The sequence below is a fragment of the Doryrhamphus excisus genome, chromosome 1 (genome assembly GCF_030265055.1).
Source record: "Doryrhamphus excisus isolate RoL2022-K1 chromosome 1, RoL_Dexc_1.0, whole genome shotgun sequence".
Taxonomy (NCBI): Eukaryota; Metazoa; Chordata; class Actinopteri; order Syngnathiformes; family Syngnathidae; genus Doryrhamphus; species Doryrhamphus excisus.
Genome location: NC_080466.1, coordinates 34,971,712 through 34,992,073, shown reverse-complemented (window position 1 = coordinate 34,992,073; position 20,362 = coordinate 34,971,712). Strand labels below are relative to the sequence as shown.

At 41.7% G+C, this 20,362-nt stretch overlaps 1 protein-coding gene across 1 annotated transcript; it reads right to left on the bottom strand.

The window, feature by feature from the left end:
* Positions 1–49: 49 nt before the first annotated feature.
* On the bottom strand, positions 50–19,394 carry LOC131098725 (nectin-4-like). The gene is made up of 11 exons (XM_058045986.1): positions 19,017–19,394; positions 14,192–14,392; positions 13,956–14,123; positions 10,300–10,578; positions 9,181–9,301; positions 8,231–8,382; positions 6,450–6,615; positions 5,242–5,317; positions 4,721–4,780; positions 3,047–3,253; positions 50–2,647 (listed from the first exon to the last, which is right to left on the bottom strand). The coding sequence occupies exons 1-11, from the start codon at positions 19,075–19,077 to the stop codon at positions 2,357–2,359; spliced, it is 1,782 nt and encodes a 593-aa protein (XP_057901969.1). The 5' UTR covers positions 19,078–19,394; the 3' UTR covers positions 50–2,356.
* Positions 19,395–20,362: the final 968 nt, after the last annotated feature.

Genomic DNA, 20,362 nt, shown 5'->3' with positions numbered 1-20,362 from the left:
AAAGCAATGTGAAATGCATAGTATGAACGATGAATGAAATGGATAGCTTTATTGAAGACTGGTTGGCAAAGACGACGATGAGCGTCGAGGGAAGAGGGGAAGGGAAAGTGTTTTGCTGCAAGTTATTTCTTGAGTTCGATAAATTGGCAGATTATTTTGCAGCTGTACCTGTACGCAATTAAAACAAAAAACTTGGTAAAAAACCGTGGTAGTTAGAAAAGTAGTCAAGCGCTGATGATGGCAGACAGGACATGGAGCTGAGGGGACAATGACTTCTGTGTGGGATTTGAGAACACACACCGAATGAACACAGTTGGACTCCTGTTGTGTATTAGTAACACCTCAAGAGTGCAATAAAACGCAAGGTAGTAAGGTTCCCTGTACGACTATTTGACCTTCTCACATCGACATATAATACAAATGCAGCTTGACTATTTACAGCTAAGAAATCTTTTTTATGTAAACCGTAAAAAAGTGTCAAACGTCACCAGTGCATGTAATTACCGTATTTTCCGGACTATAAGTTGCACTTTTTTTCATAGGTTGGCTGTTCCTGTGACTTATACTCCAGAGCGACTTATAAATGAAAAAAAGTGTTTATGTTACATAAACACTGGACACCTTTTCTGTTCATGTTTATTTTTGGTGTAGCTGAATTAGCATTGTGTTAGCATATCTTACACCTATTCAGCCTGTTCTCTATTCTTTTATTGTTACAACTTGCCTTCCAAGAGGACGTAATGTCTGTTTTGGTCAAGTAGTTTGTAAAATAAATTACCCGCAAAAAATGCGACTTATACTGACTTACTTACTTATACATACTTTTTTTCTACCTAATTATGCATTTCTGGCCTTGTGCGACTTATACTCCAGACTGACTGACCTTTAAATTAAATTACCCACAAAAAAATGTGACTTATACTCCAGTGTGACTTATGTATGGGTTTTTTCTGCCTAATTATGCATTTCTGTTGTCTATTCTTTTATTAATGTTAGAACTTGCCTTCCAAGAGGACGTAACATCTGTTTTGGTCAAGTAGTAAAATAAATTACCCTCAAAAAACGTGACTTATACTCCAGTGCAAAAAAATGTTTTTTTTCTACCTAATTATGCATTTTTGGCCTTGTGCGACTTATAGTCCAAAAATACAGTAGTAAACTCCCTTATCTTTGTAAACAGCAGAATGTTTGGATTGGATTTACTTAGATTGTGTACCTAGTAGCCAGTGAGTGTTAAACGATGAAGCGGGTGGTCCTTCGGTCGAATTTTAGTGTCGGAACTCAGACTGTCCACAGAACACATGGACAAAAAATAGTCATTAACCACTAAAAACAAGAAGCAAATGAAAGACAAAGACTGTCACTTTCATAGAAGTAGATCCTTGAATTTGCAAATGGATGCTGTAGCAACTGAAGCCGTGATGGTGCATGCTGGGAGGACAGTTGAATTTATGTTTTGCCGTGGTTCAACTCCTATTGCCTGCAATAAAGACTAAATCCCCGTCTTCACAACACGTGTGGCCAATACTGAGCACAGAGAACTTTCTTCCGCCGTAACCCCTGCTGTGACTAGTTCTCAAATATGTCTAATCTTATGGTCTAAAGATACATTTTATATCTATTTTAATTTATTTAATTTGTATAGTATGTCCAACCTCGGCCATCTATGTGTGGAGGTTTCATGTTCTCCGAGTATTCCGGTTTCCTCCCACATTCAAAAACATGCTAGGTTAATTAGCGACTCCAAATTGTCCATAGGTATGAATGTGAGTGTGAATGGTTGTTTGTCTATATGTGCCCTGTGATCGCCCGAAGACAGCTGGGATAGGCTCCAGCACCCCCCAACCCCTGTGAGGAGGGCCATCTCAAAGTGCTATGCAGCTGTCACAGTAATAATGCATATGGAACTTGTATTATGATGACTAAAATGACACAGTAGAACCGCCCAACCTTCAGTGATTAACTCAATGTGTTTTGTTTTGTCTTTGAATTTTTGTGTCTGAGCCCACCAGTGATGTCAAAGGAGGAAAAGTGTAATGATAACCATAGAAAGAAGTCAATTTCTTAGTGGTTTTGAGGTTCCTCTATAAAATTATTCGCACAGTATGCGTGGATCTAGAATGGCCTCCATGGTGCTTGTCCACATCGAGAACTTTGACATTGGGGTTTGAGCTTAACACTCCAAAACCATACTGTCGTTGCTATGACGACATGGTAGAAACGGGAAAAAAATATTTAAAAAATCAGGACGCACGCAAATGTTTAGCATTAGCAATGACATCTTGTGTTGTGCACAGGTGACGATCTCTTGTGGACTCTCAGTTTATTTTGTACAAAAAAAAAGGGGGGGGGGTATCTAGATCACCTGACCATGAGGGTGCAGCAGAATGGCGTTGGAATGTGGCCTGGGCCTGAGGACGCCGTTACTGTAGTAGAAGTGATTGGTGAGTGCCTCGGACAGATGGTATGACCCGCCATCCTCCTCATCGTCAAGATCCTCAGGCGGCGTCAGCTGGGAGTGGCTCCAGTCTTCTACCTGCGGGGGGACAGCCACCACACCGATGAGGGCCGAGTCCGCTTCTCTTGGTCCGACGGCGTCGTCTGGCTGGTCTTTCAGGGGAAGCTGGGACGAAGGAAGACCAGAGTCCTGCGGGTGGAAGAAACCAAATGAGTGATATAAGTCAATCACTCATTACAATTTTTTTTCATAAGCTATATTCAGATTTTTTGGGATTTTCACCAAAATATATATAATATATATGCCAATAAAATAAAATAATATTCGATAGAAAACCTTTTAAGTAGTGCTAAATATTGCCCCCTAGTGGTGTGCAACGTTAACTCAGGCTCACACTGAATTTGTTGATGCGCTGTTGTGGCCGCCAGAATGCTGAATGCTTCAGCATGAAGAAAACAAGAAAACAAGAACTGACAAGCCATACTGGATCAGGACCAGAGCCGCAACGGATTCAATGTGATCCCAGCCTTACTTGGTCAATTTGATCATATCAAATCTACCGAGGGGATAGTCAAAACAGACGCTGACCAGTACCAGTGACATGGTGCTGCTCTTCAGATACGACCCTGTCCGCCTCCTGTGCGCCTCCTTCTCGCCGTCAGTCCCGGCTCCCCTGGGGTTGTTTTCACCCTCGTGCCAGGCCACGGGGCGCCCCATCACATCGACCTCCAACCCCGCCACGGGCGCCCACCGCCCACCCAGAGTGGATTGGCTTCCCTTGTATATGGGTCGCTCCTGCAGGCAAGGCGACACAGTACATCCAACACAAAATATCATAGCAATACATTACTTTGAGGGTGGTGATGGGATGGTGTTCATTTTTTTGTTTTTTTACATGAAATTATATTATTTTTTCTACGATGTATTTATATGTAGTATAGTATAGTATATATATAGTATATAGTTTTTCTTAAAAAGTAAGTTTTTCGATGAATTTGTGTGATGCAAATGTATTACTCTTTCATTCATTCATTCATTTTCTACCGCTTATCCTCACGAGGGTCGCGGGGGGTGCTGGAGCCTATCCCAGCTGTCTTTGGGCGAGAGGCGGGGTACACCCTGGACTGGTGGCCAGCCAATCACAGGGCACATATAGACAAACAACCATTCACACTCACATTCATACCTATGGACAATTTGGAGTCACCAATTAACCTAGCATGTTTTTGGAATGTGGGAGGAAACCGGAGTAACCTGAGAAAACGCACGCATGCACGGGGAGAACATGCAAACTCTACACAGAGATGGCTGAGGGTGGGATTGAACTCGGGTCTCCTAGCTGTGAGGTCTGCAAGCTAACCACTCAACCGCCGTGCAGCCTGTATTACTCTTTTGAATGAATATTGTTTTGAGAAGTCAAATTCTTTACTTTAAGTCAAATTATTCTTTTTGGCCACACCAACTAACCAGAACCATGTTGGAAATGGGGGGTGGGGGGGGTAAGTCACCATTGATGCACTGCTGATGGTGACGGAGGTTACAGGCAAACGATATACAGTCCAGTCATCACTCGCCATATTGTGATTTAAATTACTTGCCTTTAATGACTTTATTAAGATAGCTGTTTTATTTTTTTGAGGGCGCTGATAATGGTACAAACCGTATTTACAAGATTGTATGCCATAACTTGGCATGGCAGAAATTCACTTATCACGGTCAGGTCGGGAATTTTCCTGCTGGAAATGTTGACTGATGACTTCAGAGACAGACCCTGTGCTGGATTTGTGGCTTTTTTACTTCTGTAACTTGGCATAAAAATGAATTAATCCCAATATAAAGCTGGGGAAGTTGCACGGTTGACAAATGATTAGCACGCAGGCCACACTGCAAGGAGACCAGAGTTCGATTCCACTTGGGTTTTCTCCGGGTACTCCGGTTTCCTCCCACATTCCAAAAACATGCTAGGTTAATTCGCGACTCTAAATTGTCCATAGGTATGAATGTGAGTGTGAATGGTTGTTTGTCTATATGTGCCCTGTGATTGGCTGGCCACCAGTCCAGGGAGTACCTGACAGCTGGGATAGGCTCCTGCTGAACCACGACTAGGCAGGGGATTACTGTATTCCCTACCCCTTGATGGCTATAACTACTCAATGAGACATTTGAACCCCAGTTGAGGACCAGCCTGAAGGCCGTGGGTTTGAGTCCCACTAATAAAAAAAAAAAAAACATGGACATGGACAGCCCTTGCCGGGAACTCACCAGTGAATTTTGGCTGTTTTTCATGCGGCTGTCTGACCTGAGCAGAGCGTAGTCGTCAGCCTGTGAAGAAGTGAGACAAGGTTGGGATCGGTTTGCAGGAGCTTTCAACACTTTTAATAAGAATTCACCAAATAACACAAGAATAAAGTGGAAATAAATATATATACAGTGTGGGGTTTTTTTTGCATGTTTGTCACATTTGTTTCAGATTTATTCATTGATTTGCGAATGAATGTGCTACATGCATATTCTAGAAATTTTTCAACTGGACTTAAGATTTTGATCAGGACTTTATTTAAATTTGTTTCACGGTCTGAAACGTTTAAATTTGACAAACCTGCAAAAAAACACAATAAATCAGCTTTTTTCACTTTTTCACACCACTGCACATATAACACAATGTTTAGCATTATGTGTGTATCGGATTCTGTTTTTAGAAATGACCCCGTGTTTCCAGTTAATCCTCATTCATTCTCGTAATGACTAAGTGTGGGTTACGTGTGTTACGTGTGTGTGTGTACCTGCGCTCGTGGGTCAGAGCTGACAGAGTTGAGCCTCCTGAAGGAAGCTTGTCTAGACAAATTGTTGATTTCCTCCCTGAAGAGAAGCAATACGGGCAGTTTAAGTAAATACTCATTTTCCCCAAATAGGGCTGCACAATTCAGCTTAAAACGTCAATCACTGAAAAATGAGACCTTGATTCCCTGGGACAATTTTTACACACACACACACCATGTTCAGTGCCATGTTTAAAATATGACTCTGTTTTGAGCGGCTGTCAGTGGGTAGAAACAGGGCAGCAGTGCCAACTTGTCTTGGTCGATTGTGTGCTCACACAACTTTGTTTAGGTCATCTGATGCATTCACACTCATGCGCAAGACGTCGCTTTAGGGCAAAACACGTCACACTGTCGTGACCGCGCTACTCCACAGCGGTGTCCTACATTTTTGCGAGAAAACAACATGACAGAGGGACTCTACGAAAGCCCATTCTAAAAGATACGTAGTGTTCATGAACACCTCAGCTCGGGAGCATGGTGCTTGATAGAGCCTGCTCCAACGAATAAAGGACACAGACACGGAGAAAAGGATACCCCATTTGGAATCTGTCTATGGTGTCCCAACTGTAAAAGAACCACTATCCATGCTGACCGAGTCTGCTTACTTTGGGCACTCAATTCCTCGTTAGGACTAGTTTGTTCGATGCACTGTTTAGCCATACAATAATCGAGATGGTGTACAAAAACAAACATAATTTTGACAGTAATTTTCATAAAAAATTAATCGGGACATAATGGTGGGTGGGTCGTTACTTTTTTTTTAAACATTAAATTGTATTACTTTTTCGACAATGTACATTTTTTCTTAAAATTTAAGTTTTTTTTGGAGGAATTTATGTGATGCAAATGTATTACTCTTTTGAACGAATATTGTTTTGATTGTTTTAAGTCAAATTATTCTTTTTGGCCACACCAACTAACCACAACCATGTTGGGGGGGGGGGGGGGGTAAGTCACCATTGATGCACTGCTGATGGAGATGGAGGTTATAGGCATACGATATACAGTACAGTCATCTCTCGCCATATTGTGGTTCAAATTATTTTTGACAAGAATTTTCATTAAAAAATGTAACCTATGAAAATCGTGCCATACAGAAATATCTGCTGTGAAATTTTAAAAAGCATGTGAATCAAGGTAGCCATTTTTCCCGATGGCCCAGGGCTCACATTTTCTCGCTGAGTTCCATCTCCAGCTTCTTGCTGCGATGCCGATGTTGGCGTAGGACTAGCAGCACCACGACGACCAGGACCAGGATGACGACAGCGGCCGAAGCGCCGATGATGATCAGCAGCAGGCTGTCAGATGAGGACGTCTCCTTGCGATGGGATTTCTCTGCAAAGAGAGAGGCTATCAAACATGGCAACGTGTTTGCAGTGTAGAACATCGCAACTTCATTAGGTGCCCATACACATCACATTCTCCCTTTACAGATAATAATGCTAACATTTTTTATATTATTTTTCATTTTATTTGTGCAATTCTTGTTTGATAATATAGTGAGGGTTTAATGGTAAATGAAATAATCATAAAATTAAATAATAAATGAATTATATACAACTACAATGTAATGATAACATAATATACAATAATATAGCGTAGATGATTAATGATTAAACCATTACCATATTAATAAACAACTATTTTGATTAATCATGTAAATATCCTCTGATTTCAGCCTCTCAAATGTTAATATTTTTTATTTCCTTGGTCATCCATGAAAGCAAACCTATTAACTTCGCGTTTTAGCCAAAACAAGATATTCACACATATCAGTTTTGGAAAACAGTGATGGGCATTTTTGCCTCAGATTAATCGAAAATAATCATGATTGTATTTTTGTGTACATGTGTTTTACTAAAGCTATTTGACAAACATGTAGACATGTTATTATTTAAAGGGGACCTATTATGCTAATTTTTCGGCCCTTCGCATTGTGGGGTCGAGTTGTGGACTCCTGTCGAGCAGCTACACACGATAGAGAGCTAGCACAGACAGCTTTCTAGTTCATCCAGAATCTGCACCTGTTCAGCTGTATTTCTTTGGATTTCATGCTTCCCATGGAAACGGTCTGTTTTGATGTAGTCCACCCACGCCCCGCCTCCAGGCACGCCCACTCCGCTGTGGTTGGTCACACTCCCGAATTTGTTGGGCCGCTAGATGCGGACCCGACTTTGTAGGAGTTGATAATAAACGGCAATGTATCTTTTTAAATTGTCCGCTTTTAACATATAGTCATGTGTGTTGGAACACGAATCCGATCCGGAAGTAGAGACTGGACAGTTTCTAAAGGAAAGATGTCTCTCAATAAGTAGCTTTGACATTTTAGTGTTAGGTTTTCTACAGCATTAGTAACGTTTAACGTCTTTTGCGGGACTACCAGTGTTTAAAAAAACTCAAGTAGAGCCACTAATTGTGGTGGGAACCCCGCTACCTGTATGCACACTCTATAATGCTACACAGACAAGAGCTTCTGCTCCATGACTTCCTTACTTGCTGTCTTTAGGAATTGTAAACAAACATGGTTTTCCCTTATCAGCCATTGCTAGCAACGTAAACAGAGAAGCAGAGCTTGGGGGAGGGCAGAGAGCTTATCTGGCTTACAGCCACGCCCATATAAGGAAGTCCGCTCCTCTGTGACATCACGAAGAGGCAGTTTTACCACGCCTTCAGAAACCGAGCGTTTTGAGACATCCCAAACTTCTTTTAGGGCTCACTTCCAAATGCACACACCTCATTATCTGAAACTTTGGCATCGTTTAACACAAGAATACAACATTCTAACTACATTTATAGGTCAGAAAAGTGGGAAAAGATCATAATAAATAAACACCTTAAAAGGTTAGCTTTGTTATCTTTGTAAAAGAAAAAAGACAACAAAATTCAACAACTGGCAACTTATAGTATGTCATCATTACCTCCCTCTAAAACACAAACAAACGTTCCTCACCCGTTACGGTCATCAAGTACTCGGCCTGTGCCGCGCCCACAGTGTTGGTCACCACACACTTGTAAAGGCCACTGTCATTCAGGCGGAGGCCTCGTCTGAACATCAGTTTTTCTCCAACCGTCAAGACACCTTCTGGCAAAGCTCCACCCCTCCTGTTGAAAAAAATATTAGCGTTAAAAAAAAATTAAATACGCTGACTCATGCATATATTTTTTTTGGCTGAAGAAGTGTCAGAGCAGGAAGCAGACACAAAAATACAGTATATGCCAAATAGAATGGAACACTGGATCAACCTGAAGCATGAAAAAGCTCAAAGGCAGCCAACGTAAAAGAAACAAGTCCACAGAGATGGATCATGTTGCCTCAGTTCCGTTTTAAGACTATATTTCTCGGCTAGACCGCCATCCATTCATCCCGCATTCAGGCCCACCTGAGCTTTCCAAAGCTGGTCTGCACAGTGGAGGAATGGAAAGCAGATGGGAGATATAGATGACGCTTCATTATTGAGCATTTGAATCTATTAGCATCACATCAACATAAACGCCTCCGAGCCAACTGCTATCATGCAATTTCTTAGAAGTGGGATTTCACTTTATTTTAATGCATACATTTTTAACAGTGTAGTCCTTGACAGTTCAAAACCAAGGTGTGCGTATTGATGTTTTTTAGCTTGTCGCTTGTCATTGTATAATAATCTGTTTTGTCAAGATTGTTAATTGTTGATTTTGTGATCCAGGATTATTTGGCTTATTTACGACCAAAAAAAAACATTTTCAAAAAGTCTATTCCCACTTTGTGCTGCATGCATTTTTTGTCGGCGTGAGATTTGAGACCGTGGCGTCTAACAATAACACTTTTGTTTTTGACCATTTAATTTACACACTGCGTTTAATCTTCTCCTAACTTTTAACTGCACCATGTCTGTCGTGGCGACGTGGTGCATGTCTCACCACGTCCAGGTGGTGTTTTGGGGCGCAGGGAAGCCGCCGCCGGCGTCGCAGGTAAGCTCCCCATCTTCCAACCCAGCAAACCAGTCATCTGTCGAGGCAGAGATGTCGGCATCTGGGGGGTCTCACAGGGACAAACACGGCAGCATTAAACACAAGACTAGCATAACAAACCAGTAATTCTTAAAGGGGACCTATTTTGCTAATTTTCTGTACTTCGTAGAGCAGCCACACACGATAACCCACGCAGAAAGCTTTCTATATCCTCCAGGTTCTGTACCTCTTTCTGCGGTACTTCCTGCTTCCCACCCAAACGGTCTGTTTAATTTACTCCACCCCCGGCCACACCACTGTGATTGGTCGCACAAGCTGATGCTGATTTAACATGAGAATACAATATAATTGTACAATATAATAATATGCATTTATTAATACTGCTTATGCCAATCACAGGGCACATAAAGACAAACAACCATTCACACTCACATTCATACACATGCAAACTCCACACAGAGATGGCAAAGGGTGGAATCAAACTCAGGTCTCGTAGCTGTGTGGCCTGCGCGGTAACCACTCAACCACCGTGCAGCTGGAAAAGCATAATAATAGGTCCATCTATCCATCTATCCACCAAGAAATAAACTCATTCATTTTCTACCGCTTTTTCCTCACAAGGGTCGCGGGGGCGCTGGAGCCTATCCCAGCTGTCTTCGGGCGAGAGGCGGGGTACACCCTGGACTGGTGGCCAGCCAATCACAGGGCACATATAATCAATCTGGAGTGGCCAATTAACCTAGCATGTTTTTGGAATGTGGGAGGAAACCGGAGTACCCAGAGAAAACCCACGCTTGCACGGGGAGAACATGCAAACTCCACACAGAGATGGCCGAGGGTGGAACTGAACCCTGGTCTCTTAGCTGTGAGGTCTGCGCGCTAACCACTAGACCGCCGTGCAGCCCAAGAAATAAAAATGCATAGGCTAAAAAGCATAAGTAAAACCACTTCATATTCAATATTGTCCTACAATCCCATTAGGACTATAGATAATTGTAAACAGTGACCAGATGGTGATGGATGTCAGAGTTTAGCATTGATACATTCATCCCTCCAAAGCGTACTCACAGTGGACCACCAGCTTGTTGGAGATCCTGCGTGGGCGCTCCAGGGCGGGATGCCGCACCATGCAGTCGAGCCGCTTCCCATTCATGCTACGGAGAGGGTGGAGGGAGTAGTAGCTGGACACGGAGCCGCCCTCGTTGGTGCGGTTCTGCGACAGGCCCGGCAGGTCGGTGTCCCAGGAGAGGGTGGGCAGCGGCCGGCCCACGGCGCGACATGAGGCGGCGACACGGAACGACTGACCCTCCGTCAGGACCACCGGCTCCAGGGAGGAAATGGGTAGAACTGAAAGCAAAAAGGGGGAGAGGCAATTCAAAATTCGTCAGAATCAAGCGTTTCAATTAAGTTAGCATCCATTTCTTTAGTACTATTGTGACATGATGCCTCCGGTTTGCTTGGCGGAGACTTGCACGGCGCTAGTTTGTGTATCCGGAAAGTATTCAGAGTCCTAACCTGACTTTGATTAACATCTTGGAAGACGTTGGCTGTGCACCAATGCGTCCCACCCCACCTGAAGGCACTTGAGAGGTGCCGCAAAGAGGAATGGGGTCATCATTTCTAAGAAGATGTGAGGCTGCAATCTTTTTTTTATTTTTAATACATTAAAAAAAATACATTAAAAGAACATTACAAATAACATTAAAAATACATTTAATACATTAAAAGAAATGAATTTTATTTAGGAATAAGGCTGTTGCGTAACAAAATGTGTAAAAAGAATGAGTGACATTATGTTTTTATTATGTTTTACACATCTGCATGTTTAAATATTAAATGTGGAGTACCCCAGGGGTCAATACTGGGACCAAAATTTTTGAATGACATCTGTAAAGTGACAAAAGCCTTAAAGTTTTTTGAGTACGATACCACTGCGTTTTGTTCTGGGGAAAGCACGCAAGAGCAAATTTAACAATTGTCATATTAAAAATATGATTTGATAAAAATAGATGATCCTTAACCCAAGTAAAACTAGAATAATGCTGTTTGCTAATAGCAGAAAGGACATATATGAGCAAATACAAACAGATGGAGTGGATATTGAAAGGGTGAACGACATTTTGGGGGATCATAACAGATGAAAAAATAAGCTGGAAATCTCAAAAGTATACAACAAAAGGTGGTGAGAAATACTTCAATATTAATATTACATAGTGTAACTGGTGGTTATTGTTAGGAATATATACACTATGTATTATTTGCAGATTATGTTGCATTATATGCATCTGTTATATGCATCCATGCATGCTCTACTACTGGTTAGCATTGAGTTTAGGTGACGTAATTTTTTTTTTTTAATTGAAGTATTTGAATTATTCGAATAATCGTTGCAGTCGCAGTGGAGATATGATGTAAGGATTAAATACGCTGTGCTTCTTCCTACTCCTTTTTTGCATGTGATTTGTATGCATGTTCAAATAAAACATTTCCATTGCCTTAAAAAAGTGTGAGAGCATAACATCATATTTAAGGCTGGGTCATTATGGTACAGATTATTTCTAAATGGTTCTTCTTCTATAATTACCCTAAGTGATTGCAATTAGAAGTAATTTATTTAAGATAGACACCCAAAGTTTTGCTTTGTTTGTTATTTGTTATTCTCTCTATTAAAGGCAACAACTCCTCTCAGGTGGTTCTTCAAGCCAAACATCAACATTTTTGTCCAATTAGTCTCCACACGGGACTGCGGTGATTCACTCCCAAACCAACCAGGTGACTACAAACCAGCATCTGCCCACACTTTGGCGCGTGCACTGAACAGGAAGGAGTTTTGCATTCTCAATAAACAATGGCTATTGTGCCTTCAAGGTGCAAAGAATGGTGCAAAATCTGTGGACGCTCAGCCGACAGAAACTGCACAAAAACGTGACACCACAGCACTGCCTGTTTTGTGAGTGATTGTCAGGCGGGAGGGCGTCTTCAGATAAACAAGGCATGAGCCAGTAAACAGCCAGTCATGTTTTGTCAGGTGCCACAATAGTGTCTTGGTAGTGCGTTAACCTCAATGCTGGAATTTAGAATGTTTTAGTAAGGCTACAATATGTGTGCCTGTAGCTTTAACATTAATGAGCTGTATTTGTCTCAGCCTCCCTCCGCCAGAGTGTGTACTTTATCCACGTCTACACTGTGATTCTGCACTTGTGCAACATAATATATGCCATTTTTGATGTACTGTACAACAACCTAACATGAAGGAGTGGGACAGGACGAAACAAACAGTAGCGACACTAGCTTAGCACAATGTCCTTGAACCTAAGTAAAACTAAAATCATGCTGTTTGGTAACAGCAGAAAGGACACGTACCAGCAAATACAAATAGACGGTGTGGACATTGAAAGGGTGAAAGAAAATACATTTCTGGGGATCACAATAGATGAAAATATGAGCTGGAAAACCTCATATTACAAATATACAACATAAGGTGGCCAGAAATATATTGAACAAAGCAAAATTTGTTCTCAATCAGAAATCACTCCACACTCTTTATTGCTCTCTGGTTCTACCATATCTTACTTATTGTGTGGAAATATGGGCTAATAACTACTATAAAAGCAATCTTCACTCGCTAAGTGTACTGCAAAAAAGGTCAGTAAGGATAATTCATAATGCCGCCTACGGAGAACATACTAACTCCTCATTTCTAAAATCACAAATACTTCAACTTGCTGATATAGTTCATCTTCAAACAGCTAAAATAATGCATAAGGCTAAAAATAACCAATTAGCTAAAAATGTCATCCAATACTTCTCTACAAGAGAGGAGAAATATGATCTCAGGGAAGAAGTACATTTGAAACACTTCTATGCTAGGACTACGTTATGCTAGCCATAGCATTTCAGTATGTGGAATCAAACTATGGAATGGATTGAGTAAGGACCTCAAACAATGCACAACGATGAGCCAATTCAAGAAACAATACAAGCAGTTGATGTTTGCTAAATACAAGGATGAAGAGTCTTGAACCAGTCATGATGTGCTATATATATATCACTATATTGACACTTACTATGGTACCCATTATGGCATTGGATGCTCATATCACCTCCTACTTTGGTGCGAGGTACATTATTTAAAAAAACAAAACAAAAAACTGTATTATGGAAAGCAGGAAGTGAACAAATGTAACAGTTAGTGATTGTAAAAGTACCAGATGGAGGGGTAGGATTTAATAAGCTTTGCTTCTTCCTACTCCTTTTGGACATGTGGAACTGTGAACTGATTATGGGATGCACTCAATTGTAATCTGATGCATGTTCAAATGAAATTAAACCATTACCATTACAGTGCTAACGTCACACTCAACATCATGTTAGCTCGGTATATTTGATGGAGAAAAAAAACAGGTGCTCAAACGTACAGCTCCCACGTCTGCAGCTAAATGACGTGTAGTTGTCAGAACGCCAGGCTTTATTTCAAGATGTGTAGCAAAGCCTTTTTTGTGTGCTGGGGCAGGTCAGAAACGGCATCATGTCCATGAGGGAGGACAAAAGTGAGAAAAGATAGGTCATATTAAGGTTCTAGGGAGAAATATTATTATTATAATAATGTATATAATGAAGTACATTTTAATAGCGGACCTTCAACTTTTTTTTTTTTTTTTTTTTTTTTAAATCGGGTCTGAATGGTAAATGTGGTAAAAGGCAAAGAAGCGTAGGATTCTTACTCCACACAGTGAGCGTGATGCGCCTCTCAAAGTTCCCGTTGGGGAAGGTGGAGATGTGGCAAGTGTATGTGCCGTCGTCCGACTCCTCCGTGTTGGGGATGAGCAGCGCCGAGTTCTCTGTGGGTCTGCCGCTCTCAAACCTCACGCGGCCCGAGTAGCGTCCAAACTCTGATGGAGGAAGGAAATGAAGCAGGAGACGCTTGGCTCGGCGGTGCCATCAAGGCGGTGCCTCCTACCTGTGTGTCCGTCCATGAAGTGGGCGGTGATGATTTGGTCCTTGGTGCCGTCCCGCTGTTCCTTGTACCATGTGACCTGCACCACCTGCTCGCCCACCAGGCACTGGTAGCGACACGGTAGCCTGGTGGGACTCTCGGCCAGGGAGCGCTGGAAGGTGACGGCTTTAAAGGGTTCGACGAAGACGCCTTTAGCGCACGTCACTGAGGAGGGAGGGAGAAAAGAATAATATTCAAATCAAATCAAATCAACTTTATTTGTATAGCACTTTTCCTGCAAAGACATGCAACACAAAGTGCTTTACAGAATTAAAAACAATTACCACAATTAAAAGGAAAAACAAAGAAACAAAAGAAAGCCCCTCCCTCCCACCCTCCACACTAGACACACACACACCCACCCACACACACACACACACAATCACACACAGTAGGAAGACATGGCATTTAATATTAATAATATTATAATATTATGTGGGAGGAAATAATAATAATAATAGGGCTGCACGGCGGTCTAGTGGTTAGCGCGCAGACCTCACAGCTAGGAGACCCGGGTTCAATCCCACCCTCAGCCATCTCTGTGTGGAGTTTGCATGTTTTTTCTCCATTTTCTCCAGGTACTCCGGTTTCCTCCCACATTCCAAAAACATGCTAGGTTAATTGGCCACTCCAAATTGTCCATAGGTATGAATGTGAGTGTGAATGGTTGTTTGTCTATATGTGCCCTGTGATTGGCTGGCCACCAGTCCAGGGTGTACCCCGCCTCTCGCCCGAAGACAGCTGGGATAGGCTCCAGCACCCCCGCCACCCTCGTGAGGATAAGCGGTAGAAAACGAATGAATGAATGAATAATAATACATTATATTTGTATAGCGCTTTTCCAAGTACTCAAAGCTTTACAGTAGAGAAAAAAAAGAAATATAAATAGAGTTGAGTAAAAACAGAGTAAATGATGCATTAAAATACAATATCCAAACATTAATTCAGAGCTAAAAAAACAAGGCTAAAAGCGGGGGGGCGGGGCACAGCAGTCAGGTATAAAAAGTTAGACATTAAAAACAGATTTTAAGAGGTGGGTTTTTAGTTGTTTTTTTAAGGTGGGAAGGTCAGGGCAAGCACGGAGTGAATGGGGCAAAGAGTTCCAGAGGGTGGGGGCAGCGATGGAGAAGGCTCTGTCTCCCCAGGTTCGGAGCTTGGTCTTACAGGGGAGTGCCAGGAGGTTGGAGTCTGAGGAGCGAAGGGGACGTGGGGCGATTGTGTGGATGAAGGAGGTCTGTGATATATGGGGGGGTCAAATTATGAAAAGCTTTGTAGGTGATGAGAAAAAAATGATTGGTTTGTGAACATGACGCTTGTTGGTATTTAAACGCAGCTTCACCAATGTGCAGGTTACAGATCTTTTGGGACAGTTTCTTTTTCCCACAAGGACTGGCCCAGCAGACCATCTGCTGTTTGTCAATCACTTCATTGGTGACTGACATTGTCATGAATACACACAGGTATTGCTTTTGCAAGTAGTCGGTTCAATTGACACAATACTCCCGGATATCATCAGATAGAAACGGAGAAAACGAAAGTTGGACCACCTATCTTGTGTTGCGACACAAGCAAGTGACATTTGGCGATGAATCCGTCTCATCAGGCGTGGTGAAGCAAAGCGAGTCAGCAGCGGAACAGAATGCGGCCGCGTGGCATTCTTCGAGTGTACGGCTTCTCTTCCAAACATGAGTCAACAACTGGTGTTACCTCCACCAAAGTATTAAAAACATGTTTTCACTGGTTTGCTTGTTTGCGTGCCGTGTTCTTGTATTGTTTCCCGCAGGTCTGCAATCTATTTGCGGCACACTGTTATGCCCCAATTAGGGAATGTGTAAATCTGGCCATGACACATTTGTAAAAAGTGAGTGAACGGCGGACGAGTGGTTAGCGTGCAGACCTCACAGCTAGGAGACCCGAGTTCAATTCCATCTCTCATTCCCCGTGCATGCGTGGGTTTTCTCCGGGTACTCCGGTTTACTCCCACATTCCAAAAACATGCTAGGTTAATTGGCCACTCCAAATTGTCCGTCAATTTATCTTTTTTTTATTATTATTTTTGAATCATTTTCTGCATGTAAAACTATAAATATTGGGATGTATGGAACAGATTCATTGGATTTACATTACTTTCCATGGGAAATTTTTCTTTGGTTAGAGTTTGTTTTGGTTTGAGTTGGACTTTCTGGCACGGATTAATGACACTAACCAAGGCACCACTGTATTTATTTTTTTAAATCAATGACAGACTCTCGGGCTGCATGGCGGTCGAGTGGTTAGCGCGCTGACCTCACAGCTAGGAAACCCGAGTTCAATCCCGTGCATACGTGGGTTTTCTCCGGGTACTCCGGTTTCCTCCCACATTCCAAAAACATGCTAGGTTTATTAGCGACCCCAAATTGTCCATAGGTATGAATGTGAGTGTGAATGGTTGTTTGTCTATATGTGCCCTGTGATTGGCTGGCCACCAGTCCAGGGTGTACCCCATTCGGCCGAAAACAGCTGGGATAGGCTCCAGCACCCCTGCCACGCTTGTGAGTATAAGCGATAGAAAATGAATGAATGTCACAAATAGGACGTAGTCGCTTGTGAGTGTTTTTAGCAGCACTCGTTACTTGTTGAGAGGAGCGATATGTGCTTCCATGTCAGATTCTCCAAAAGTCTGAGCATGGGTGAACGGGTGGCACCAAATGTATTTGTGGCGGGCCTCCACAAATGTATGAATGTATGGGAAACACTGCCTTGTCTACAGTTATACGTTAATGACATAATAAGTGTGTACTACCTGTACCATGTTTGGTAAAATAAAAAAAACTGTAAGTTTGAACGAGATCTGATCCAAATTGCATCAAGCAGTGTAAACATAAAACATGTCAAATGGTGGATGCTTCAATCTAAGATAAAATTAATCAGATCGGGTTGGAATTAGTTGTCTTTTCTGCATTTAATGGTTCCGTAAAGATATTTATCATTGTGAGTTGCAGCCACCAAACAGGAAAATCCTGTGTGGTAGCAAAGTGGTGTGTTCAAACAGGTCTGTATTTGTCTGCGCCGTGTGTGCGTGGACCTATTTCAATGTTTCCCACAGGGAGCGTGTCTTCACTCACATTGAGCTTCTGTGTGGTCTACATCGGCAGCATAATCATTAATCAGACCCACAAATCAGTAACCGCTATGGTTCAAAAGGAAAATCAAAGTACAAATGTTTGACTTCGTGACGGTGAGGCCCTTTTCACCCGAGCTGGTGTTTGTGTCCCACGCCTCGGCCAAGTGGAGGCCGGATATCGCTCCTGGGGATCAATAATCTTATCAACCCCTGCAAACTGGCGTCTGAGACTCAAGACAAGGCTTCGTGTCACATACAATAATGGTGTCCAACCCGCGGCTCATTTTTACTGTCTCATGGCATATTAATATACTATCTAAAAGTTGATATGTCGCAATAAAAACCTGAAATGTTGAATGATACAAGATATTTTATATTTTACTGATTTTATTTGCAGATATTCTGTAGTTTTTGATGTTTTTTTTTTAGTTTTTGGAGGAAATAGTGTTACCCACACTGGATTCTGAAGATCTAGAAAGCTTTCTGTGCGGGTTATTGTGTGTAGCTGCTCTACAGGAGTCCACAATTCAATACAAAGGGCCAAAAAATAAGCATAATAGGTCCCCTTTAATTCATTCATTCATTTTCAACTGCTTATCCTCACGAGGGTCGCGGGGGGTGCTGGAGCCTATCCCAGCTGTCTTCAGGCCACCCTGGACTGGTGGCCAGCCAATCACAGAGCACATATAGACAAACAACCATTCACACTCACATTCATACCTATGGACAATTTGGAGTGGCCAATTAACCTAGCATGTTTTTGGAATGTGGGAGGAAACCGGAGTACCCGGAGAAAACCCACGCATGCACGGGGAGAACATGCAAACTCCACACAGAGATGGCAGAGGGTGGAATTGAACCCTGGTCTCCTAGCTGTGAGGTCTGCGCGCTAACCACTTGACCGCCGTGCCGCCCTCACATACAACAATGGTGTCATTTTTACTGTCTCATGGCATATTAATATACTATCTAAAAGTTGATATTTCGCAAAAAAAAGCTGTAATGTTGAATGATACAAGATATTTTACTAATACGCACACTAAGATGTGGACTGATTTTTTTTGCAGATTTTGCAGACATTCTGTAGTTTTTTGTTGTTTTTTTTTAGTTTTTGGAGGAAATAGTGTTACCCACACTGGATTCTGAAGATCTAGAAAACTTTCTGTGCGGGTTATTGTGTTTAGCTGCTCTACAGGAGTCCACAACTCAATACAAAGGCCCAAAAAATAAGCGTAAGCTTTAATGTTCTTATCAATTACAGTAAAATAACTGAGATGATTCACATGCTAGGTAATCATCCCAAAGACAATTTTAAGGACTAGCTCAGGAAATGTGATTTTTTTCCCTCATTTTCATACTTGTAGGTCGATCAATAAAATGTTTTTGGAGGGGTATACAAACATGGTTCTGTAACTAACAACTTAAGATGGCGGATAATACTCACATTTTGTAAATATTTAAATAAAATAAACAGTGTTTTCAGGATACACCATATTTCATACTAATATTTCGGTTACCCTTTTTAGCTAAAGGAGAGGGTTTTATAGGCAATATAACCAGCTCTCAGTGTGATGCAGAGCAGTTCTAATGAATTTAAGTACATATATATAATGATAAATAAGTACCTTACCTATTTAAGTCGAAGGATATGTTTGCTATCACGTATTAGCATACTGTACAACTTACCAGAGAGGAGCACAAGCAGCAAACGGTCCAGACTTCGATCCAGAACCGATTGGTCCATCATGGCTCCACAAATAAAGTCTTCTTTACTTCAGCTGGTTAAAAATGTCCATGTTTAGGAACCATCGTAGAAATATTTGCTGTAAATGTAAACTTTGTGAGCAGGTGTGTTACACTGTTACAGCTAGCATGAAAGTTTGAGGGCTCCAAAAAAACATAACTAGGGAAATCGTTTTGGAGTAGCAGCTTCCGGTCAGATGGCGACATCTACATTTAGAAGAAGATTCTTAAGTAATGTAAAGTAAAAGTATTTCAAAAGCGTCAAAAATAATGCGTACACACGAAAGGAGGGAGAAAATGTGTTTGGTAGGTGTGCTGGGACGGAAGTAATACACCTGTTGCTATTTGAGGCCACGCCCACCAGATGTGAAAGTCGGATCATTGGACACGCAAAAGTGGGCGTGGCTTCAGGGAGACTTTAAAACAGGGGTCTCAAACACGCGGCTCGCGGGCCAAATGTGGTCCGCAGGACACTAGTTTGAGGCCCCCGTCTTGATATGAAAGTTTAATGTTAGTGCGGCCCGCACAAGTTTGATATGGATGCTGTATGGTATCATGTACCCAGAAAAAATTATTACGTTTGATTAATGTTCATGTTAAAGGTTAAATAACTGTTAATAGTTATCCTCCCTACCCGTGTGGAAGTGGTAAGTTTTTGGCTATTTAAGTTTAAAGGAAATAACTTGAAGGCTACCGTTTAGGTCGCTAGCTCTCTAGTTTGCGAGTTAGCATGTGTCTCAAGACCCTGCAGTTGCGCAATATGTTGTAAATAAAAAAAGAGTATAAATGTGACTATAGTCGTGTTTTGTCATGTCTACAGGGCTCTAATAATGCTTTGTTCATTTTAATCTGAAAAAAATCATTTGTCTACCCACAAACTATATGTGGTTTCTTAAGTTTTTATTATTTGCCGTTTTATTATTATTATTAGATTTATTACTGATTGATTGATTTTCTTTATTCTTGATTTGTTTATTTATTTTTCATCTTATTTTGTGCAGAAAAATAAAGATATTTGAGAACAGTGGAATGTTTTATCAGTGCTTTTATTGTAGAAAATTGGAACCAAAGCACTGAAAAAGTTTGTATATTTTTCTGTTTTTGATAAATACGTTTTTTTTTGGGGGGGGGGGGGGGGGGGGGGGGGGGGGGGAGACCTGATGCGGCCCAGTCTCACCCAGACCCTAGCTCCAGTGGCCCCCAAGTAAATTGAGTTTGAGACCCCTGCCTTAAAAACTATTAGTCATACGGTAGTTGCGAACATTTTAAGTTTACCTTTATATGTCGTT